Source organism: Nanorana parkeri, unplaced genomic scaffold, assembly GCF_000935625.1.
Source record: "Nanorana parkeri isolate BGI_ZX_2015 unplaced genomic scaffold, ASM93562v1 scaffold2437, whole genome shotgun sequence".
Taxonomy (NCBI): domain Eukaryota; kingdom Metazoa; phylum Chordata; class Amphibia; order Anura; family Dicroglossidae; genus Nanorana; species Nanorana parkeri.
This window is the reverse complement of record NW_017308705.1, coordinates 94,281-119,077: the sequence shown is the minus strand read 5'-3', so window position 1 is coordinate 119,077 and position 24,797 is coordinate 94,281. Positions and strand designations below refer to the sequence as shown.

General features: G+C 43.5%; 1 protein-coding gene across 1 annotated transcript in view; it reads right to left on the bottom strand.

The window, feature by feature from the left end:
* SIRT6 (sirtuin 6) overlaps positions 1-23,554 on the bottom strand; it is a 39,922-nt gene extending 16,368 nt beyond the window's left edge. Inside the window, exons 1-7 of the mRNA XM_018573581.1 lie at positions 23,434-23,554; positions 18,591-18,718; positions 5,433-5,615; positions 5,293-5,352; positions 3,844-3,939; positions 3,604-3,684; positions 3,399-3,522 (exon numbers count right to left, since the gene is read on the bottom strand). Coding sequence (XP_018429083.1) covers positions 3,399-3,522; positions 3,604-3,684; positions 3,844-3,939; positions 5,293-5,352; positions 5,433-5,615; positions 18,591-18,718; positions 23,434-23,499 — 738 coding nt within the window. The 5' untranslated portion in view covers positions 23,500-23,554. The remainder of the gene's footprint in view (positions 1-3,398; positions 3,523-3,603; positions 3,685-3,843; positions 3,940-5,292; positions 5,353-5,432; positions 5,616-18,590; positions 18,719-23,433) is intronic.
* Positions 23,555-24,797: the final 1,243 nt, after the last annotated feature.

Genomic DNA, 24,797 nt, shown 5'->3' with positions numbered 1-24,797 from the left:
GTGAGCCCCTCTCGCTTCCAGACTGGCTGGATACCGCGTCCCTGGAGGGGGTAAACCTAGGGCCTGCCAATCTTCCCCGACCCCAGAGGACCACGCCAACTAGATACGTGAGACAGGAACTTCCAGGAGACCCGCAAAGTTGATGAGCATTGAGATGCTGCGCGGGCCTCCGTGTACCCTCTCCACATAGGAGTTACCCATAGGGACGCCTCAGTTGTGTGTGTCTTTAGTACCAAGGTTTCTTTCCGCGGCCGTGCACTAGGGTCAGACAGCGTCTCACCCGGTGCTTGGTACGTGTTCTCTTTTTTCTCGTAACCCCTTTGTTTCAGTGTTGTTTGTAGGACTCTTGTGTTCCCGCCCGTGCCGCGCTGCCAGGTGGGTGGCCCTACTACCGGGAGTGATACCAGCCGGAGAACCTTGTGTGGTCCCTGTCGGGAGTGTTGGATGCAGTCCCACCGAAGCGGTGAGTGGTTACACAAATTATGCCGGGTGTTAATTTTACCTCCCTCATTCAATGTTAGGGGTCTCCATGTCCCCGAAAAGAGATTGAATTTGCTAAACGAGCTATGGCGTCAGAAAACGCATGTAGCATTTTTGCAGGAGACACATTTCAGGGCCGGTCAGGTCCCTAGACTGGGCAACAACAGATATACCGTAACGTATCATGCTCCCTCGCCCGACTCGAAGTCTAGGGGGGTGAGCATGGTCTTGGCCAGGTCATTGCCCTGGGTTTATGCCCCCAATTCAGGGCAGGTGCCCTTCCTGGAAACCTTCTGGTCACGGCTGGAGGACTTTGCTGAGGGGGTGTGGATTTTGGGTGGGGATTTCAACTTGGTGTTGGACCCTGCGCTGGACTCTACCAGGGGGATCTCCCAGATCACTCACGCCCAGAGAAGGAAGGTCAAACGGTCCATGTTCGACCTCCAACTGGTGGACCCTTGGCGGTTGGAGGGACCCCACTGGTAGAGACTACACGCATTACTCAGCTCCACACCTTGCGTATTCCCGTATAGACTTCTTTCTACTGCAGCACGCCACCCTGCCCCTGATGTCTAAAATTTCCATTGGCACCTCAGCTATCTCAGATCATTTCCCCCATTCATTTGACCCTGCTTATAGGTGAGGGTACGCGATCGCCGTTCACGTGGCGACTGAACGAATCTTTACTGCAGGATGAAGCGGTACTGGCAGACCTAAAGTTGGAACTTTCCCATTACTTTAGAGAAAATGTGTGATGCGTGGTGCTCTAATTAGAATAGGATCACACAGGAAAAGGCAGTGCCTGAAGCGCATTGACGAGTTATATGAACAGTTGAGGGCCTTGGAGCTTAGGCACAGGGCTGCCTTAGATGGGGAGACTTTGACTCTGACCAGAACTAGGACTGAACTTAACGAACTTCTATTGGACGGGGTTAAGGCTCAGTTATGTAAGACGCGCCGCACGTTTTACGAATTTGGGAACAAGCCGGGGAAGCTTTTAGCTCGTGCCTTGAGTGATACCCGAGCTCACACTTACATTCCCTCTATTCGTACAGCGGAGGGCCGCCTGGTCTCCAGATCTAAAGATATAGCCCAACAGTTTCACTCCTTTTTCATGGACTTATACAATCTGCACCCGGACGCAGGGATGACTAAGGCCCCTTCCCGCATCCGGGAGATACGAACATACTTGACAGACTCGGGCATGCCACGTTTACCTGACTCCGCAGCCCTAGCCTTGGAGGTGCCCATATCCACGGCGGAATTTGAGTCGGCCCTAAAAGCTATGAAACCCGGGAAGGCGCCTGGCCCAGACGGCCTGCCTCTCTCATATTACAAGTCCTTTTGTGACCCACTGGGGGACCGGTTCTTGGCGGCCTGCAATTCGATCCTCGAGGGGAACTCTCTCCCCAGAGACTCCCTTAGGGCCCAGATTACTGTCCTTCCTAAGGCGGGTAAAGACCTATCTCAATGTGCCAGCTACAGGCCTATATCATTGTTGAATGCTGACCTTAAGTTGTTCACCCGTATCCTAGCCTCCCGTATTCTTCCCTTCTTAGATGACCTGATTGGGATGGACCAGGTGGGCTTTGTCCCGGGCCGAGAGGCAACACCATTCGCACCTTAAACGTCATCCATCTGGCTCGTGCGCGCTCCCAACAGCTTCTCCTGCTATCCTTGGATGCGGAGAAAGCGTTTGACAGAGTGAGCTGGTCATTTTTGAGGGAAGTGCTGAATTATATTGGATTGGGTGTCGGCATGAGACAATGGATTGGGTCTTTGTATTCCAACCCTACGGCCCCTTTATTAATAACACATTTGTCCTGGTGTGATGCACGTTGGGTGGAGTGCGGCATCCACACCCAGGGCACGGGTACTGGGTTCTGTCGTCCCCCCCTCTTTTGTTGTCGTCTTGTGATGTCTTTGTGTTCTCTTTCTTTATCTCTCTTTCCTGTTGTAACTATCCTTTAGCTGAACCTGAGCGTACGGGGGGCTATCCGCTCGAGGTGAGGGATGGTATCCCCTGGCTCAGGGTCCAAGTTAGGTTTCATGGTTAGTTTTACAAAAGAAGAAAAAGTGGAAAAGCATGCAGACCTCTAGTACAGATCGGTGGTTTTATTGCACTATGTATGAGTAGAAGGGAATGGCCACGCGGTTGTGTGATGCATAAGCTGGATTTCTGTATATGTTTCAATATGCCGGGCCATGAGGCCCTACTGTTTTGCACTTCTGTACTATGTTGGAATGCCTGTATAAATAAAGAATAAAAAAAACAAAAAAAAACCAAAAACAAATCAACAGTCCTCAATTGTCAAAGTGAAATGTCTGTGCTGCCAAAACAAAAATTCTCCCTTTCTCAGCACAGTGCAGTCACTAGTGCAATATGGGAGACTTGAAGAATCTGGCAACACAGACAGTTCTTATTGCAAAACTTCACAATTAGGCTTCATTAACACCTACTAAATAGGTGGGATTTTGTATTCCTGCATCAGGAACTAGCGATCGATTTCCTGCAGCAGATCAGCAAATCTTACTTTCACAAGTGGCAGCTGTCACCCGCTCAAGTTAATGATCGGATGAGAGGGGTTGCATTTGAAAGCGCCAGAACACCAGCACACCGCATATAATCGTATGTGATACAATTACAGGTGGTTAGGAATCAATCGCTATACCTGGGCGCATTGATCATGCAATTGCAGCCCCTGACAACTGATTAACTTGAACAGGTGACAGCTGCCGCTTGTAAATGTAAGGTTTGGAAATTCTGCTGCAGGAATTCGCAAAATTCCTGATGCAGGAATATCACATCACACCTACTTGGTAGGTGTGAAAGCAGCCTTAATCTCTTAACTCTAATACATAAAGTAGAATATAAGGGCATGCTCAGAAAACGTATTGCAAAGAATGTTAAAACTCACATGTTTGGTTGGCTGAAGGTTTACTATGACTAACTTGCCACCTTTACGCTTGGTTACAAGAGGAAGATTCCCACTAGGTTTAATTTGAAGTGATGTTCCAAGTGTTATCGCCAAATCTGCTTTTCTACAATGAAAAAAATGTTATAGCCAATAAGAATCACTTTTACATTTTGAAAATATAAACCAAGGTCTCATTTCTAATTACCTGCAGGCTTCATCAGCTAAGTTCAAGTCTCTATCAGGCAAAGAATCCTCCCAATCCAGAATAGTATCGATCAGCTTTCCTCTGAGAGACAATGACAGTCAATGATGCCTCACTGAATATTATTTGTGCAAAATTTCTTCCTAACAAAATTCTACATCATTTATAATATGTGAACTAAAAATTATTTTAAAACATTTTTGTTTTACCATTGCAACACAAGAATTCACAAAACACTTTTACCTGCATGACCGTAGACCTCTAACTTTGGAAACATCACAAAGTCTTCCAGTAGGTTTTAATCCCATGGTTCCCACCACACAGTCTCGAACATACTGCCTGAAGGGAAGAGGTTGGTATCAATTAAATATTCTATAATATAATGGGAAATACACAAATAGAATAGTGACTGCAGAAAAGACCAAGTGGCCCTTTGGGACTGTCCCTTTTTCATAAAAAAAAAAAAGTTTTCTCTAACCTTTTTGTCCAAGTATCGCTCTAGTTTGCCCTAAGCATGTTTACTTAAATCAGGAGGATTATTTTGCATTTAGAAATGTTGAACTGCAATTTTCACTGCTTGCCGAGCAATGCCGAATCATGTACATACCAAACATCTCACGGAATATCAACGCTTTTGGACACCTTTGTATAATCAGCAAAAAGACATACCTTACCTATCAAACCTTTAGTTATATCATTTACACATTAAATCAGTACAGGAACAGAGCCTAGTACAAAGCCCTGTCTGTACACTACTAGTGACTGGTCTCTGTTCTGAACCACATTTACAATCACGCTCTGATCTATCCTTTAGTAAACTGTGTACCCACTAAAACCACCAAGGGGTTACAACTTTTTTCAATGATCTTTTGGAAATATATTAAATGCTTTGGAAAAATCAAGATATGTTTTGGACCAGGGTGGTGTGGACAAAGCCTAACATAGCCAAAAATCTAATCAGATTAGTCTGATCTTCCATCAGTGAAGCCATTCTACTTTGGGTTCAACAAGTTGTGTATATATAAATAATCATGTATCTTACTTTTTATAAGTGATTCCATTAATTTTACTACTACCGATAACTCACTGGCCTGCAGTTGCCAGCTTCTTCCTTACTACAATTCTTATAGATAGGTACAATATTAGCTGAATGCCAGTCATGTCTTCACATTCATTTAAAAAAGTTATGATCTAGAAATGTTCAATGTATCAAAGCAGAAAGGCGATTAAGCCTAAAAAAAATAAAAAAGGAAGGAGCAGCAGTGCACTTCCTGACATGCAGCTATGCCTAGGCACTCCTACTTCACCAAATACCAATATTCCTGCACTGGTGGACTACAATCTCAACTTTAGTTTTTTTATATTGAAATTATAGCCCATCATGGGAGTGAGCACGGAGTGGTGGCTACTCTACAACACACACATGCACCCTGGGAAAACAAAAAGTAGCCCTCCTCCAGAAGGAAGGACAGTGCCAGCACAAATTCCGACAGGATTTGGGGATCTACAGCTAAGTGATGCACAAATAAGCTACATTTTTGTTAATAGAATACTTGAATGCATTTTTAAGATTTAACTCCCGAGCATAGTGTCATTTTAAGTGGTGCCAAATGTTTTGATGACCTCAGAACTAATCAAGATAACCTACTTATCTTGATTACATAGCATATGTCCACTGTAAAACATACTCACTTGCCACATTTGGTGCACTCCTCAACAAACATGTTGCCGTGGAGCTCTGCAAGCTCTTCCCTGCATACAAAAGACAGTAATTAGTAACTGTCTCCATAAACTAAAAAGGCACAGAACAAAATCAGTTTAACATGCCGTACCTGGGAAATCCAGACCTTAAATGCAAACCATCCACATTTTGGCTGATCAAAAACTTCAAGATACCAACTCTCTGCAGTTGTAGAAGTGACATATGCGTTATAGACGGACGAGCATTTTCAAATGTTGTATCAAAATTTGGATTTAGACCTTTCTCCTCCAATGTCCACACACCTTTAGGGCCCCTTTTTGAAATAAAAATAATGACAAAATTACAAAAAATACAGAAAGGTTTCATATAATTCTTAGACTCTTTCTTGTTATACTTTGTAAAAGCAGAAATAAAATGTAAATAATATAGCTGCAAACTCTACCTATCAGCTAATCTAGCTGATTAGCATATATGAATGAGAGCACACTATACAAACAGATCTGCATACCTGAAGATTTATAATTGTATGTCATGCTTTTTTTTTTTAAACCAGTTAGTGATATATTTATGTCCAAAACTGATATTTTATCTAATAAACTCTTTTTGTAATTGGAATACTTGTCCCGATCCTCTGTTAACTGGTTTATCTTTTTGGTATATATGGTTCAATTTGGTTACGGATCTGGTTGACAAGTAATTATGAGATAAAGGGTAATTTAAATGGTTCGGATCTCCAGGCAGAAAGAAAATCGTTTTCTATTAGTACTGCAGCACCGCATGGGGGCTGGGCACAAAAATGCTGTTTAACCGCATATAATATTTAAAAAAAAAAGGACAAGAAATAACTATGTAGATATTGCCAACTAAGGCTTGTATCCCCCTAGTGGGGAAAATAGATGAACACATGTCCAGACCAGAAAACTGTATAGCGTGGCACAGCTATATCCAATTCTGCATACCTGGCTTTATATTCTAAAAAAAATGTAATAATATGAAGGCAGTTATACAGAATTGGATATAGCTGTGCCACACTATACAGTGTTCTGTAGTCTGGACATGTGCTCATCTATTTTCCCAACTATGGGCATACAAGCCTTAGTTAGCAATGGCATGATCTAAATATTCATTTCATTATTCAATGTGTGGGAATCTATTTGGCAAAGGAGGTGTAATGTTGATAAAAAATTTAAAGTTATGCACTTGGGGACTAAAAACATGCATGCTTCATACACTCTAGGGGGAGTATGTTTGGGGGGAGTGAAAGATCTGGGTGTTCTGATAGATCATAGACTCAATAATAGATCATTGACTCAATAATAGTATGCAATGTCAAGCCGCATTTTCTAAAACAAGCAAAATACATTCTTATATTAAAAAGGTGTCTAGACTCCAGAGATAGAGACATAATCCTGCCCCTGTACAAAGCATTAGTAATACCTCATCTGGAATATGCAGTTCAATTTTGGGGATCAGTTCACAAAAAGGATGTTGTGGAACTGGAGAAAAGTGCAGAGAAGGGCAACTAAAGTCATAAGAGGCATGGAGGAGGTCAGCTATGAGGAAATATTAACCGGCCTGAATTTGTTCTCTCTGTAGAAGAGGCGATTAAGGTGGGGGTTATGATCACTATGTATAAATACATAAATGGTCCATATAGTGAACTTGGTGCCAAATTATTCACTTTAAGGTCGCTGCAAAGGACAAGGGGGCACTCTCTGCATCTGAAAGAATAGAGGTTTAAGCTTTGCATATGGAAGGGATTCTTCACAGATAAGAGCTCTCCTCCCCCAGGAGCTAGTTCTAGCCAGTTCAGTTAACTGTTTAAAAAAAGAAAAAAAATCTGGATGTATTCCTAAATGCACAGATTACTGGATACTGAGATCTTATAGGTATATTAACCCCTTCATGACTGAGGCCTTTTTTTCATTTTTTGTACCCATGTTATATTCCACATTTTAGGCCTGAAAATTACTTAAAACCCCCCAACATTGTATATTTTCTGAATGCCAAGACCCTATAGAATAAAATGGTGGTAGTTGCAAATTTTTATGTTGCGCAATATTAGCGCAACATAAATTAAACCCCAATATTTAGTGAAAAATTTAATTAAATGCCCCAAAACACAACAAAATACCAATTTTTTTAATGAAATATAAAAGATGAGGTTACAACGAGTAAAACGATACCCAACATGCCCAGGTTACAAATTGCGTGCATCCGTAAAACGGCGAAAAACACCAGTACCCCAAAAAGTCCATAGAAGACGCTTTAAAAGCCCCCACAGGTCATCAATTTAGAGATACCCCAAAATACTGGCCCTAGAATTATTGCTCTCACTCCGGCGTGCGCGGCGATACCCAACATGTGTAGCGCGTTCGTCGTTTTCATACGTAGGCGCACCCGACGCGTGTTTACGTGGCGACGCGCATGCTCGCGGGGGCGGGGGACTTTTAAATTTTTTTTTATTATTATTAGATTTATTTTATTTCATTTTAATTTTAAAAACTGTTTTTTTTTTTTTTTTTTTTTTACTTTACTTTGACTGCTATCACATGGGGGGGCTTGCAAGCCCCCCCATGTAATAGCAGATGGTGGTGACAGGTCCTCTTTAAGGTGATGCTGGGGGTCCAAAAGACCCTCAGTGTCACCTTTACACTGGAAATAAGCTATTGAAGTGCAGATCGCACTTCAATAGCTTATAGCTGGGCTGCAGGAGCCCAGAACTGACAGCCCAGGGACCGGAAGTGATGCAATCTGCATCGCTCCCGGTCCCATAGAACGGGGAGGGGATCGATGAACGGAAGTTCGTCGACCTCCTCCCCAGCTCCCCGCGGACACAAAGATCGCCGGTCCCGGGCCCGTAGGAGGGGCAACGGAGCCCGGGAAGCACGGCGGGGGTGTCCGGCGGGGGGGGGGCCCCTTCTTCGGGACGCAGAAGCGATCTGGCGACAGGTAAGTCGCCAGGATCGCTTCTGTTGTAAAGCCGACAGTCGGCTCTACAAGTTTAAACAGAGCCCCGGCGGCAAAAGTCACCGGGAGTCTGTTTAAACAGCCCCGATGCTGGCGACGTACACTGTACGTCGTCAGTCACGAAGGGGTTAAGCACCAGAGATTGTCGATCCAGGGAGTATCCGATTGCCTTTTGGGGTCAGGAAGGATTTTCTCTCCTGTTGGAGCAAATTGAAAAATGCTTCATAGGGGTGTTTTTTTGCCTTCCTCTAGATCAGGGGTGCCCACAAGGTCGATCGCGATCTACCAGTCGATCGCATAGCGATCACTGGTAGATCGCCATGTCCTCTCCTCCCGCCGCTTCTCTGGATCCCCGCTGCTCTCCCCAGCGGGGCTCCGAGAAGAAGTGAAGGAACCGGCGGCGGGGGAGGGCGGAGGACGGAGCCGCTGTCACTAACTAATGCAGAGCAGTGAGGAGAGAGAGAGACGCTCGGCCAGGATCTGACAGCCGGCGCCTCTCTCTCCCCTCACTGCTCGTCCGTTCTGTCACAGCGGCTCCGCCCCCCCGCGGCTCGTGGTATCCCACCGCTGCGTCTGCCCGGGAGAGCAGGGGGATCCAGAGAAGTTGCAGCCCCCCTGTGCGTGGACGAGCGGCAGAGGATCGGTACATGTCACTAGTATGTACCAATCCTCTGTGTAGGACAAACACTGGAGCGATCGGCTGATCACTCCAGTGTTTGTAAATAACTGGGGACACATAGTACTATGTGTCCCCAGCTATAAATGAATGAACAGGATGTGATTTACATCACGTCCCGTTCATTCATGAGTTTCTCAATGGGGAGAAGCAGGCTTCTCCCCATTGAGAAACTGCTTGATAGTAAATATTGTGTCTATGTGTCCTCAATTTCTTTTTCTATTTTAAAAGGGAAATATCAGGGGGCTTTTTAGACCCCTAATATTTCCCCGAAGCCCCCCCAAGAGTAAAAAAAAAAAATATGATGAAAATGTAAAATAAAAATAAATAAATAATGAAAATAAAATAAAAAATAGTAAAAAATAAATTAAAAAAACTTTTTTTTTTCTTGCCTCAGGCGCAAAAGGAGCTGGCTACGGCTATGCTCCCGTGGTGCTCGTGCGGCTGCCGGCTGAATGTGTCAGACGCTGCAGATGGAAAGGTGCAGGACACCCCATGTGCAACGTCGGCCACACGAGCACCACGGGAGGACAGGACGCCGGGACCTGTAGGGCGCACTGGAATGTAAGCCGGCCGACTCCCTGCGTTCAGGTGCGGGAGGGGGTGTGGAGCTGTATTGAAGTCAATGGCATCGCCCACATTGCGATCGCCCGCACTCGGAACGCAGGCACATTAGTGCTATGCGTCCAGTCCAGTGCGATCTGCAAAAATAGTGCTCGCAGCATTTTTGCGGGTCGCACTGGACTGGAACACAGGCACTAATGCAGGCGATCGCACTGTGGGCGAGGGGCCTGCCTGCGGAGCCTGGCTGCGGTGCCATTGACTTCAATGCACCGCCACGCCCCCTCCCGCCCCTGAATGCAGGTGTTTTTTCGTTGGTAGATCTCAATGAGCTCGTCATTTGAAAAGTAGATCTCCAGACGCAAAATAGTAGGCGCCCCTGCTCTAGATCAACAGTGGGTAAATGTGGGCATAGCTTTCCGGTTTAGTTTTTTCTTTTTCTCATCTCTATAAAGTTAAACTCAATGGACTTGTGTCTTTATTTTTCAACCTATGTAAAAAAAAAAAAAAATAGTGATAGAAATGCACGGTTATGCAATTTGCTGTAATGTCAAAAGTGATTGGCTTCTGGCGGCCATATTGATTTTGGGATTGGACCTGTTTTTACAACTGTGGTAGAAGAGGTAGCCCTGGATATACAAGCAAAGTTTTGAATTATTCTGATAAATGGTTTCAGATGAAGTTTTTTGCAGAAAATTGCCCAATCCAATATGGCTGCCAAACCATGTGGTCAAGTGACTTGTAATGAACATATATGACTGTAGAGCTCAGCATATCCTCACATAGCAATTTGTAAATCTGTAGCTTTAGCGGTTCTGGGGAAGCAGGTTTCTGAATATATGACAAAAATTGTGGCAAAAACCAAGATAGCTGCCATGTGACCTATGACCTTCATTTTTGCAATAAACCTAGCAGAGCATAGGGCTCTACTATATTGCAAAGTTTCATGGGTTTTTGACTAACATTGCACTTAATACAGGCATTTGAAAAAAGCAGCGGAATAATAATAATAATAAAATATAGCTGCAATCAGCAATAAAGGTGACCAAGCATCAGAGCCAGTTATAGCACATAAGATAATGTAGTTAGGAGACATAAATAGCAAAGTTATTTATTCACAATAGATCTGTACAACTGCACACGTTTCTCATGATTTGTAATATTTTTCCAAATTCAAAATGGCTGCCGACCTTGGTGACATTTGGAACCCATATTGTATTTGGCAGTTATGATTTTGAGTTATCATATCTTTAACAAGTTTAACATACCTCAAAAGTGATAGAAATGCACGTTTATGCAATTTGCTGCAATGATAAAAAAGTGATTGGCTTGTGCCGGCCATATTGATTTTGGGATCGGACCCGTTTTTACAACCGTGGTAGAAGAGGTCGGCCTGGACATGTCTGCAAAGTTTTGAATTTTTCTGGTTTCAGAGACAAAGTTATTTGCAGAATATTGCACAATCCAACATGGCAGCCAAACAATGTGGTCACATGACTTGCACTTAACCTATATGACTGTAGAGCTCATCATATCCTCACATTTTTGAACATTGTCAAAAATATGGGTGGGTGCAATAGCCAGCTAGCTATTGGATATTGCAAATTGAAATAGCCAATAGCAATCTAGCTATTCATTCCAATGCTGTTTTTTTATTCTGATGGCAGCAGCTGTCGGAATACAAAAAAAAAAAAAAAAAAAAAACCCCAGCAGATAGTAAGGGAAGCAATAGCTTCTTTGCTATCTGCCAGCATTTCAGGTCCTCTCTTCCCTGAAATGAGGACACCTCTGAAATTGCTTTTTTCAGGTTGGGATCCCTGCAGTACTCAGGGAGTGAGAAGGGAGAAACAGGCTGCAGCCCAGTAAGGACAGAAGCCTGGAAACACACAGCCAAAAAGGCATGGCAGATGGGAACCCAGGTGAAAGGGACCGACCTAGCCAGCTTACAGGGCACTAAATGAGGAGAGGCACCCGGATCAGCTCCCTATAACAACCCAGCAGAGGAGAAAGCACTACTTAAGAATTCTTTGTAATGTATTCCGGAGATCAAAAACCATAAAAGTTTAACCCATATTAATGCCGTGCATATAAAACCGTCTACTCGGTCTCGTAACATAAAAATCTGCAAAAGAAAATTCAGTGATGAAGAAAATCGCTGAAAAAGGTTGCTACCAAAAAGACGGGGACAGGTATGAAGGTAAAAAAAAATTGATTTTATTGGCATTTCATTAAAATTAAGACAGCACCACTACTTTGTCTTGCTTCACAAATGTTTAAAAGAACAACAAACGTTTCTCTATGGCTATCATGCACACTCACTTTCACATCAATGGGCCCCACACACACATTGCAAGAGTAGATAACACAGGAAAAAAACGAAACTGGGGGAAAAAGAATGCTTGCGTTTCAAAAAAAGATTGTGACGAAAAAAACCAAAGTTTTAAGGAATCAAAAATGTCCCCAAAAGTCCTGCAAATAGGAAGTCCTTCCGTGGTAACTTATTACATTATTCGTTATATAGTTGCCGTGATGTGCCAGCAGTCTAGAGATGTATAACGTATCTAAAGTGTTTCCCGTCTCAGGATTCCGGTCAGTGGACTGATAGTTACGCGATCTGTGCCAGCTGAGACGAAAAAATGTGCCGGCCGGTTACGTTTGGATTGATGCACTGTCTATATTGACGGCATGTGGGTGAATGTCACCCTTGTTATGTTGTTTGCAATTGATGCCGTTGCAAGACTCAGTACTACATGCTCTTCTTAATTTAGAGATACAGTTCATCAGGAGAGACTTTATATATATATATATATATTAGTGATGATCAGATCAATCGGTACTCACATATTGCCGTCTTCAATCCCGGTATGGTAAGAGTTTCCACGGTATCTCTGATCCTTGCTGGATATTTGTTGCAGATGTCCCAATAGGAGCCGGCTTGTGAGCTGAGCCGAGTCCTCGAGAGTTCATAGAGTGAAATCAAATCTGATCTATGGTGTAGTCCCCAACATTTCTTGGATGGTCCTGTGGAAGGTTGCAGCGTGTGGTCCTGCAGACTCACAAAACACACATGCCGAGTCAACGCGTTTCGCCCCACCCTTCGTCAAGACTTGATGGGTGTGAGGAAGAAAACGGTTGTTTAAATTGCCCATTCACACCTGTATAATTACAGGTTCCATCTAGAACGTGTGCTTAATGCGTGATATGTTTAACAGCCACTTCATTCAAGCCATACTGCCTTGTCTTCCATATAGTAGGAGACACGGGAGTGGTAAACCATTCATTAAAGTAAAATGAAAAAGAATACATTTCAAACAAAAATAACCCATCACCATTTGTAATAGAATGGAGATTTTTGCCTTTGGAAATCAATATTTGTTCTTTGTTTAGAGTTGGGATATCCATGCTTCAATTTTAGAGAAAAACATTTAAATTTAGATAATTGTTCAAACCTCTCGGTGACAGGGTGTGGTCATCCTTACATATTTTTAATTTGTCTTTTCCCTTTTCTCCCCTCCCAGTATTTCCTCCCTCATTATCATGCCTACCTTGGTTGTTCTATGGGAGTAACCTCTGTTTCTAAAACGGTTAAAGTTTTGGATTCTGTTATGTAGTCTTGATTGGCTACAATTGTGCTCGATTCTAAGGAATTGTCCTGTGGGGATCCCTTGTATGAGGGATGTAGGGTGATGGCTTGTGGTGTGTAACAGTGTGCTGGCTATGTGTTTAATAATAGCTTATTAACAACTTCGTAAAAAAAAAAAAAAAAAACTAATCTTGCCATGCCACTTAATACATTGGGGCATCTATTTTTCAAAATGGGGTAATTTTGTGGGTTGTTTCTACCATCCTGGCACTCCAGGGGCCTCCAAAAATGCAATAGGTAGTCAGGGAATCAGATGATCAATTTATGCCCCTTGAAAGCCTCATGGTGCTCCTTGGATTTTTGGCCCCTCTATGCAACTAGGCTGTGAAAAAGTCTTGTGTGGTATCTCCATACTCAGGAGGAGTAGCAGTATGTGTTTTGGGGTGTAATTCTAAGGCCTCGTTCACACCTGAACGTTTTGTAGCGCGTTCTACGCTCGACGAACGCTCTACAAAACGCTCAAACATCTAAATCCCATTGTATTCAATGGGTCTGGTTCACACCTTGGCGTATTTCAGCCCGTCCCTAATGCGCTACAAAACGGCCCACGCCTGAAAAGGTACATGTACTACTTTGGGCCGTTTTTGTTGCGCGTTTCCATTGGGATACAGCCAAGTAGCCCTCGGAAATATGCGTTTGTCACGCGTTTCCCCCCCCGCGCGCGAATCGCAGTAAAAAAACGTGCGACAGACGTGCATATGCAATACGCCTAGGTGTGAACCAGGCCTTAGTATGCATCTACTAAAAAGGGAAAGATAACCTGACACCCCAAGAAAGGAAAGCACTCAGAGAACTAAAGATGACAAGGAGTCTTGTGTCCACCTATATATACAATCGCAACTGTGTATAATATATCAGTAAATAACCGTGAACTAATGCATGTGCTCTCTCACATTCGTGATTGTTGGATAAATTAATAAAGTGATTCCTTCTGGCGGAATTAGACATTATAACATTGGAGGAGGACCTGGATAAAATAGGGGAGTGGGCATCTATTTGGCAGATGAGGTTAAATGTTGATAAATAGAAGGCAATGCATTTTGGGGTTAAAAACAAGCAAGCGGAATGCACATTAATGGGTGCTCCTCTAGGGAAGTCAGAAATACAAAAAGATTTGGGGGTCATAGTAGACCACAGATTGAATAATACCTTGCAATGCCAGGCTGTGGCAAACAAAGCGAGCAGAGTACTGTCTTGTATTAAAAAGGGAATGTTCTGTAGAGATAAAGTTAATAATTTTGCACTTTACAGATCACTGGTTCGTCCTCATCTGGAGTATGCAGTTAGTTTTGGTCACCAATCCACAGAAAAGATGTCCAGGAACTGGTGAGAGAGAGAAGGGCAACTAAACTCATTAATGGGCTGGACGATCAAAGTTATGAGACAAGGTTGCTAAAATTGCACTTGTTCACGTTGGAAGGGAGATTAAGAAAGGACATGATTTTAATGTACAAGAATGTTTGGTGGAGATGGCAACATCCGCAGTAAACTCTGTAACAAGGACTAGAGGCCACCACCTAAAATTGGTTGAGAAAAGATATATCCAAAAGGGCGTAGGAGTTTCTTCTCAGTCAGAGTGGTTACATTTTGGAACTCTCTCCCACAAGGAGTGGTATCAGCAGAGAGTATTGAAATCAAAAATCAATTAGATGCCTTCCTCAGAGACCATAACATACAGAGGTACAGGTACTCTTAAAACATAGGACCACACACACACTTATACATAAGGTTGAACTCTATGGACCCGTGTCATTTTTCAGCCTCAAATACTATAACTATGGCATAGCTGGTGTGCGGTCATCCATTTTTCCTGTATAGTGACTGTCAGAAAAAGAGCTGGATGAGTACCTGGACATAGAAGGCAAGTACTGACTGATCTAAAGTGGCACACTTTTCTAACCAAGGTTTTGCCTCCAGCAGCAATAGAATAAATTAGGGGTAGCCAAATTTCAGCCTCCAGCTGTGGGAAAACTTCAAATACCATCAAGCACCGGACTTTGAAAGTCATGCGTGTGGCTGTAAGAGTCTTGCAATGACTATTGGCATTAGTATCACCACAGCTGAAAGGCCGAAGTTTGGCTAGCCCTGAAACAAATTAATGGCCGAACTGGCAAATTAGCCAGTGTATCTACATAGAATTAAATGTATATAACCTGTTTTTTTTTTTTTTTATGTGTCCTTACAGTTTTAGTGCCCGATTTTCCAAAATTACTTTTTTTTTAAACTCGTTATTTGCAACAACAAAAAAAACTTTTTAAAAATGTTCCAAACACATACAAATACAGAAATAATGAGAAAGGAACGCAGGCATTTTTCAGATAACTGACATAAATTAGAGGTACAGAAGAACAGTAGCTTACGTCGCAAACTAAACTAAGAAACCGGATTTAGAGACACTCGTGTCAAGTTCACTCACTAATGTGGGATAATAATAATAAATAATAATAATAATAATAATAATAATAATATATGTAAAACACAAAAAATCTGGTCAAAACAGAAATTGCCCTATTTCGTAGTGGGCGTCAAGAATCAAGGAACAGAAGAGCGCAAGAGCATGAGAGGGGGGGAAAGGGACCATAAGGGGAGCAAAGGGAACATAACTCTGAAGTCCTGAAGTGAATCAGGAGAAAGCGCTGGTATCGAGCCTTGGAGAGTGGAGACATATGAAGTAGCAAGACTGCTGGGTTATTAGTTAAATGAAGCTCAGTGAGTTGTGCACTAATGCGAATAACCAGATCCCAAAAATAACAGAGGTGAGGGCACGAAAAAAATACATGCAGGATGGTGCCCTGTTGACCACATCTCCAGCAGAGGGGAGAGCAGTGTGGAAACATCTTATGGAGGGTAGTAGGGAGGTAGAACCACCTGGTGAGGATTTTTTACCCCGACTCTTGAACGGAGCTGGCGATAGATGCCCTATGAGCGAAGTGGAGAATGTATTCTCTTTGCACATCTGAGAACGTAATGTCGAGATCCCTTTCCCACATTGAGAGAAATGGTGGTGGAGACAGAACCGGTGAACTAGCCAGGAGAGCATGGGCTTTGGATAAACCATGATCTAGGTAAGTGCTGTTTGAACCAAAATCCTCGAAAGGGGCGAGGTCTGACCTAGGAGTTAAGTTATTCAAATAATAATATAGGAAATGGAGAAGTTGCAAGGCCTGCCACTTCAGTAGAGGTGGGAAAATGTTAGTCGACAAGTCACTTAGATTAGAAACACCCGAGGATGACAAAAAATGCACTATCCGAAATTTGTAAGATGCTAGGAAGGGGCAAACGCTTTATCGGAAAGGCCAGGAGGGAAGAGAGGGATTGCCGATAATCACAGGCAATAGCAATGGGGATGGGAATGCGACTAATAGTAGACCTTGTGAACCCTCTAAGTACACGCACCGTGCAACCAATTGTCGAATAGCAACTGATCTCGCTCGGTATGGGATGATCAGTTCAAAGGATATTGAACAGGCAAGAGGACTGTTGTAAGTGAATCCACCTTTTATCAGATGAGACGTTACACCACTCGAAAACTCTTGCCATATGAGAGGCCAGAATAGGGTTTGGGAATCCTTACACATTACTTTTTACACAGTATCATATTATATCATGTATTGACTTACCTTATATACAAATGTAATGAAAAGGTTTAGAAGTAATTTGTAGCCCTGATAAAAGAGGACAGGTAAAGCCCCCCCCAAAAAAAAAAAAAAAAACAACAACTTGTTGGGCATAGTGTTTTTAATTCTTTAATATTTATTTTTTTACTGGACTGTCAACCATACATTTGGCATTTATTCTAACACACTTTGTCAATGCGAGTACCTCCTCTTCAGACCCATTGGGTCATAGAGAGCAGTCTAACTGAAATGTCAACAGATCTAAATATCTACCAAAATCCTGATGCAGCACTCCACCAATGTTCATGCATTCTACTTTTAGAGAACATGCTTGGCTACATATCCTTCAATTAAAATGTGGTTGTTATATTTCTTGCATAACAAACTTCTTGACGGCTGCTCTACAACCGCCTCAGCCACCACCTTACAGTTAATCTCCTTGACCCGTTTCAATCTGGCTTTCGTCCGCAACACTCCACTGAAACTGCCCTTCTAAAACTTACTAACGATCTACTATCTGCTAAAACCAATGGCCACTACTCTGTACTCATACTTTTAGACCTTTCTGCTGCCTTTGACACAGTTGACCACCCGCTTCTCATTAATAAATAAAAAACAACAACTAATGTAGCTTTAGAAAGGTACTTAAGGTGCATGGTCACATGTCCTAGTCACATGTGCCAGAGTTCCAGGAAGTAAAAGGGAGACATAGTAATCTGCGCTTGGTTAAAATGACCACTGTCAGAAGAATGGGGAAGAAAAATAAGGTATGCAAAAAATGAAAAGCCGGCAATTATTTAGAAGTAGGGATGCACCGAAATTTCGTCGGCCAGAAAAATTTTGCCCAAAAATTGCACTTTTGGCAAATTGCTTAAAGTGCCATGATGGCCAAAAATTCAGTGCATCCCAGCTTCTCTCCTTCCCACTGAGCTCCAGTCTGTGTGCCTTCTGATGCAGCACCAGCACCCAGCGGGAAGGAGAGCTTTCAGGATGCTGAGTGGTGCAGGGCGGTGAAAGTAGTCATCTTTGCAGGAGGCGGAGCATCCTGTGTCAGGATGGAGACCTGTGAGTGGAAGAGAGCACTGTGATCTGCTACAGGAGGCGGAGCTCTCCTCCCCCATCGCCCACCCCCCTCCAGTTACAGCCGAGTCAGGATGGAGAGCGGTATACAGTATACACATTGTAGTTACTATGTCCAGTTATGAATGAATGGGAAGTGATCTATTTCAATTCCTGTTAATGCATGGTTGTGGACACAGCAAGTACACTAAATCCACAAAGTGTAAATGGGTAGGAACTCTCAGTATAGAGGCTTCCTGTTCATTCATAAAATGGGATGCAGAAAAAGAGAAATAGGAGGAGGACTCTATGTCCTCAATCTATTTTTCTATTTTAAAAAGTAAAAAGAAATTAAAATAAAACTTAAAATGTTATTAAGAATTTAAAAAACATACATCATTTCGGTTTTGGCATGACATTTATTTTCGGTCTCAAAATGCCATTTTGGTGCATCTCTATCTAGAAGTATCTGTTTGTAGATTGTCATTGCTAAACATTTCTAAAAAAAGGTGCCAGTTTGTTATTTTTATGACATAGGTAATTCGGGTCTCTTCTGCCCGTGCGTGCCCGCTAGGGGGCGCGCGCGAGCAGAAAAAAATTGCCGTCTGGAGACGGCAACCCGCAGATGCAGCAGTGCCGTCCGTCCGTTTTTCTACTACGGGCGGACGGCAAGAGGTTAATCTTGCTTTAGTTTTTCGCTCTCCTTTTGCAACATATATCTATGCTGTATAGTCTCTGGATGGAAAAAAACAAAACACAGACCTAAAATCAGGGATCCCACAAGAAGTGCTGATTCCTGCTCCAGTATGAAATACCACATAAGAGGCTTTTCGGATCATTTCAGCAAGCTTCTGCACCTTCCGATGCAATTCTCGCGGTGGATCAAAAACCTACATCAAAAAAAGAAAGAATTTTTAAAAGCCAGCATTTTTAATGATTTGGGTAACCTGAATTTGCCTAAAATGTGCTACTGCTTCCATCTTATAATAATCTACCTTTACCGACAGTCATCCTCGTGCAGTAAATGAGCAGAAAAACAAATTGATATTAACCCTAGACCATTTAACTTACTTAAGCCCCTCAAAAATATTCAGTGTAAATCTAAATGTATTCCAGGTGCATTAACACACAAAGAAGTGTTAAGTCTAAAGCTGGCCATGCACCTTACAACCATCGCACGACTTTCATCGTGCGATGGTTGTAAAGTAATTAAAAGCTCGTACGATCTGCCCATCTTGGACAGGCAGATCGTACTTGCGATTATCACATGCCCGCCCTGCTGAGAGGAGGGCTTCCAATGATTCCAATGCCACACAGGCAGTGTGCGCACAACAGCCTGTGCGGCATTTGTCTCCCGAGAACGCCACTAACCCGCCGAAAATCGTACGATTCTCGGCGGGTTTTCAACAGACGTGTGACCGTACAGTAGAAACGGTCGCACGCCTTCCACACACCTGCCGATCGTACGATCGCGGGATGACCCGCGATTATCGTAAGAAAAATCGGCAGGTGTATGAGCACCTTTACAGTGCCCTTTAGCACCTTCATGACAGCTTGTTTTCAGTTTCTGTTCATAAATGACTGACACTTTTTTGCTGTGCGATTCTTCCATGGCAGTAATATACGTTCTTACTAAATGTACCCATACATATTATATAATTGTTTTTTTAGAGGACAGTAAGGGCTATTTATATCAAACATGTGTACCCAACGCCTCACTTAGTTCGAATAAAATATTTTTTTTTTTTTTAAAGGAGGGAAGAAAACAAACACTTTTCACAAGTTTTGATTATTATTTTTTAGAAATGTTTAGAATAGTCACGCATCAAGCAATCACTATGAGTAAGCCTTCGGGTGAAACATGTGAGAGGTTATAGTTGGTTGGGGGGGGGGGGGTGCAGTGCTGGCTTTTGTAGCTTTTTTACACTCTTTCACTGATATACTGGATTTGCTGTGAATTGTAATAAAGTCTGCAGTATTGGAATTCTCTGGATAGTGCGGTCTGTTTGTATATTGCTGCAATCACTAAGACGCCCGCTCAGATCTAGAAACCTCTCGGCCGGCCATTTTTTTTACAACGGCCAGCCCTGAGGTGGTTAAAGAAAAAACTGAAAATTAAGAGTAAAAAAAAAGTTTTTTTTTACATTATGTTATAATACATTATTGTTACCCAATTTTTTGGTAAAATATAAAACACGGGGTCACGTCGGGTAAATAGACACCAGACATGTCTAGCTTTAAAATTGCGACGCATGTTTGCACACGTGTATGTATGGGTGGGCACTTTTTAAAAAATTGTGTTTTTTTAATATTCTTTCATGTGTAACTTAAATTTTTTTTACCACTTAACATTATTGTTAACACATAGGGGGCTAAGAAACCCCCCTATGTGATAGCAAAGATATGCAACAGGTCCTCTTTATGGAGACATCAGGGGTCTCTCTGACCCCTGTCACCCAGGGACCCCCAAAGAAGCAGAGATCATTACATCATGTATATTACATCACTTCCACATTCTTGTCTCACACTTGTGTGGAAGTGATGTAATATACATCACGTCCACATTCTGACACCGGAGAGGTGACCGGAGGGAGTTAGTGTACTGATCTCCCTCTGATCCCTTGTCAGAGAGCCACAATGCTGGTCCGGGGCTCGCACCAGGCACAGCGGAGCCCGGGACCAGCGGAGGGGTGGGGAGCTCCGATCGGCACCCCATAAAAGCGATCACTTGTATGTAAACAGGCATAGCTGGCTGTTATTACATTTTGGTTGTTTCACGCGAGTGTACGGCCGGCAAGCGGTTAATTACGTTCCCTGCTCATCATTTAATATTTATAATAAAAAAGAACAAAACAAAAAACAGCTATTAACATTTTACACTGTGGTAAATCTTAGCGCAGCATGCACAAGTTACTGTGTTCAGGGATGTGGATTTTTTTTTTTTAAACTACTTTTCCAAGGACTAAAGCAGAGGCCCAATCTACTTCTCCCTCATGGCAATCTCCTTGTCCTGATACAAAAAATGATTTTAACCAAAACCGTATTTAAATCTTGCTAAGAAGCACCTCTGATTGCGCTTACGAGTGCTCGCAATTTCCGAATAAAATTCTAAATCTATAGCACAGGGCTGCAACGGATGGTAGTATGGGGTACAGATAGTACACCTGTACTGGCGGTGGGGAAGGACCATTCGCCAAAAAGTAAGTATAGCGCGGGGGGGGGGTTGGGGGACAGATTTAAGCATTCAGGAGGTGACGGGCTCTCTTTATGAAGCCTGGACTCCAGTACAGAAAATCCAGTAAAGCATTGTGCTCAATCTTCTATACAGCTCCACATGTGACAACTGACAAAGTGCTCCTGTGTCACTGATCAGAGCGAAAAATCTGCTCCCTATCTTGAAATTATTGCAGAGGCCAGGGGAGCCTGAAAACCAGGGGGTGGCTTGGGCGATTGACCTAGGGGGTGGGGGATCACTTATACAAAAATGAGCACCGGCTTCCCCTGCTGTACATTTAGCCCTGCTTGCCAAAAGCAGGGCTAAATGTAGAAAGAAAACTACCTGCCCGGCACCTGAAACTGCAGGTCACGGGAATTGAGCGATAGAAATGTGTTGTGGTGCCATTTATTTTTAATTGACACCCAAATGAACCTCCAGAATGCAACTGGCTGCCAAATACAAAGGGAAACCAATGCAAGAAAATGAGTGCATTGTGGCCTCATTGTCCTTTAAAACAAAACTCTTTCACAAGACCCTCTACCTCACAGCTATTACATCCCTATGTTTTTTAAATCCCTAAGCATTTATGCTTGCTAAAGAACATCGCGGGGGGGAGAGATGTACTAAAACTAGAGCAGACAGATTATATCAACAGCTTGTTCAGTTAAGCTCAGAAAATGGATGCTAGAATCTGATTGGTTGCCATGCACAGCTGGGTAAATTTCCCCCACAGCATTTCTTCTCTGCCACAAATAGCCTGCTTGCATTTTTCTTTCCTGTTAAGTTCTGATTTAAGGAGACTGATGATACATTCTAGGCTCTACTTCAAAACCAAATAAACACCCATTTGCCAGTTCAGTCCCATTTACTAGTCCTCTGACTAAGAGAGAAGACTGGCAAAAGACTTCCTCATGGCTCCCTGCAGGGATTCCCCCCCTCCCCGATCCCCCACTAGATAGGCAGAGCCAGCTGTCAATCATGCAGCTGGATGGATCTCGACAGTAGTGTCGGGACCCCTCCAGGCTGTCTCGGTATACCGCTAGCTGTAGCTCGCGGTATACTGAGCTTTGGGTCACGGGAGGACGCTAGATTATGTCCTCCCGTGACCCTGAGGAGAACTATGGGGAAAAACACTTACCCCAGAGGTCTCCTTTAAAATAAAATGTAACTATATGCGATATGATTCTACGGACACACACACACACACACACACACTACGGACCTAAGCATATCTGTAGGTTTAGGGGCGATTAGGGATTCCTGCGTCAGAAACTTGCGTTTTCCTGCAGCAGAAATCCCTGCACACCGCATGTAATGATATGCGATATTATTACATGCACTTAGATTCTCCCTGGATACACAATCATTGCATCCAGGGAGAGTGATTGATTCCTAACCGAATGTAATAATATCACATACCATTACATGCATTGTGCACGAGTTTATATGCAACTGCTGTCACCTGATCATTAATTTGAATGGGTGACAGCAGCCGTGTGTAAACACCAGATTAGGGATTTCTGCTGCACGAAACGCATGTTCCTGATGCAGGAATCCCTAATTGCACCTAAAGATACAGGTGTGAATTCTCCCAGTCCACCCCACAAATAATATAATTCCCAGCCGCCACCGCACAGCCACATGTAAATAAGATACACAGCCCCCTCTCCGAAACATCTACACAGTCTGCATCCGGCAGAGATACAGACCTTGTAGCTGCTCCCGCAAGTCTGGTACGCGGTCCATGGCCACGTACCAGACTTGTGAGCTGGCTGCTGGCCACATAGTACCTGCTCGCGGGCCAGTTCTTTGAGACCACTGCTCTAGAGCCTCCCCAAAATAGTGACTGGCAGGGGATGTGATACAAATTATCCCTGGGTTCAATGCTCTGCAAGACAAAAAAAACTCAAAAAATTGAAAGTAACACGAACTACAGTCAAAGCAATCAGGGAACACATCCCTACACTATTATAATTTATTCAACAGTTCATGAATGGGGAAAGTAACTTGAAATGACCTGTGTGTGCGCACGCAAAGTCTACCCTTTCACCACAATAGCTTAACTATGACTATCAGGTCAGGCAAGCACTCAATCTCGCGGTTGCCATTTATACTAAGCTCACAGTTTCGAGCTGCTTTTGACAACCATAAGAACTAAAGAAAAAAAAACCTATGTAATTAAGAAAAATAAATTCAAACGTTTTCTAAAGATCTGCAATAAAGTACATAGGATGCTACTCCTGCGTCTGTGGTAAATCTCCCAAAACAATTATACATTTCTCGACTACAAAACGCCACAAATCCTTCCGGTGGAACAGAGAAAACGAAGCAGGCAGCATTAACAACGCATTTACAGCAAACAACACGACTATAACGCCTTACTCGTACCTCAGGAAGTCCGCATTTCCCTTTATCAGGATATTGGGACAGACCAGCTGCATAATTCACCGACATGTTTTTAAACAATCAGGGAACAATACTAAAGCGAAGCGCACAATGATGACGCAAATTGCACCAACAACCAATCTCCTTGCTACGCCCAGCTTTACCTCATAATTCTCCCCGACTCTTGCTTTAGCACATGCGCAGTCTCCGTCACCTATATTGATCATGGGTAGCAGTTGGCTGTTCTGTCACAAACCCCAAACACCTGTGATGTTTCACAGTGAAAAGCGGCGCACTGCGCGTGCGTCCGGTGTTCTGTCGAAAGCTCCAACTCCTCGAGTTTCCCAACTGCCTTACTTCCGGTTTAGTTGTTAGACTAAGGGGTTTGGCAGAGCAGACTCTACTGCACGAGCGTCACCCGCGGCATGGTACATTGAAGGATGATGCTTGGGTACCCAGGGACGTATGCGGTAGACCCAAGGATGGGTGTGGGGATCCCAGGGATGCGTGTGGTGGACCCAAGACTGGGGGTGGGGTACTTAAGGATGGTATAACCAGGGATAGGGATGGTGGATACGGGGATGGAGGTATCCAGGGATGGGGATCAGGGGTGTGGAAATTTTTTTAAAAACTACTTGTCCAAGGGCTAAAGTGGGGGCCAAATCTACTTGTCCTTCACGACAATCTACTTGTCCCAATACAAAAAATAGTTTTAATCAAAACTAAGGATGCACCAATACCGCTTTTTCGGTATCGAGTACGAGTAGCGATTTTTTGCTTTCGGATCTCGCCAACACTGAATACTAATACCGGTGCTTCCGCTGACATAGAGCAGGCTTCCCTGGTAATCAGGAAACCGGGCAGCAGGTAATGACATCCCGCCCAGGTTCCTGATTGCTCCATGTTGTTTGGCCTGCTTGATTGCGATTGGCCGGGAAACCTGCTTCCCGGTCAATCAGTGGCGACTAATGACCTGATTGACCGGGAAACTGGCTCGATGCTAATTGGCCAGGAAGCCGGCTTTCCAGCCAATCAGCAAGGAGCCGGCTTCCCGGGCCAATCAGAAAACCAGGAGGCGGGTCATTACTTGCCGCACGGCTTCCTGATTGCACGGGAAGCTGGCTCCATGTTCCCGTACGGCACTGCCAGTCAGAGGAAATTTTCATCTGGGCGTAAGTTCCAATATCGGGGAAGGTATCGGAGCATTTGGGTGAGTACGGGAACGGGTCCAGAGGGTATCTGTAAATGGCACCTTTTCAGTCTGGGCTAGAGTAATGAGCGGTGTGCCTCAGGGTTCAATGACATCGGGGAGGGTGTTAACAGCAATATTTCCGTGTTTGCGGATGACACCAAAATTGGGAGGGTAA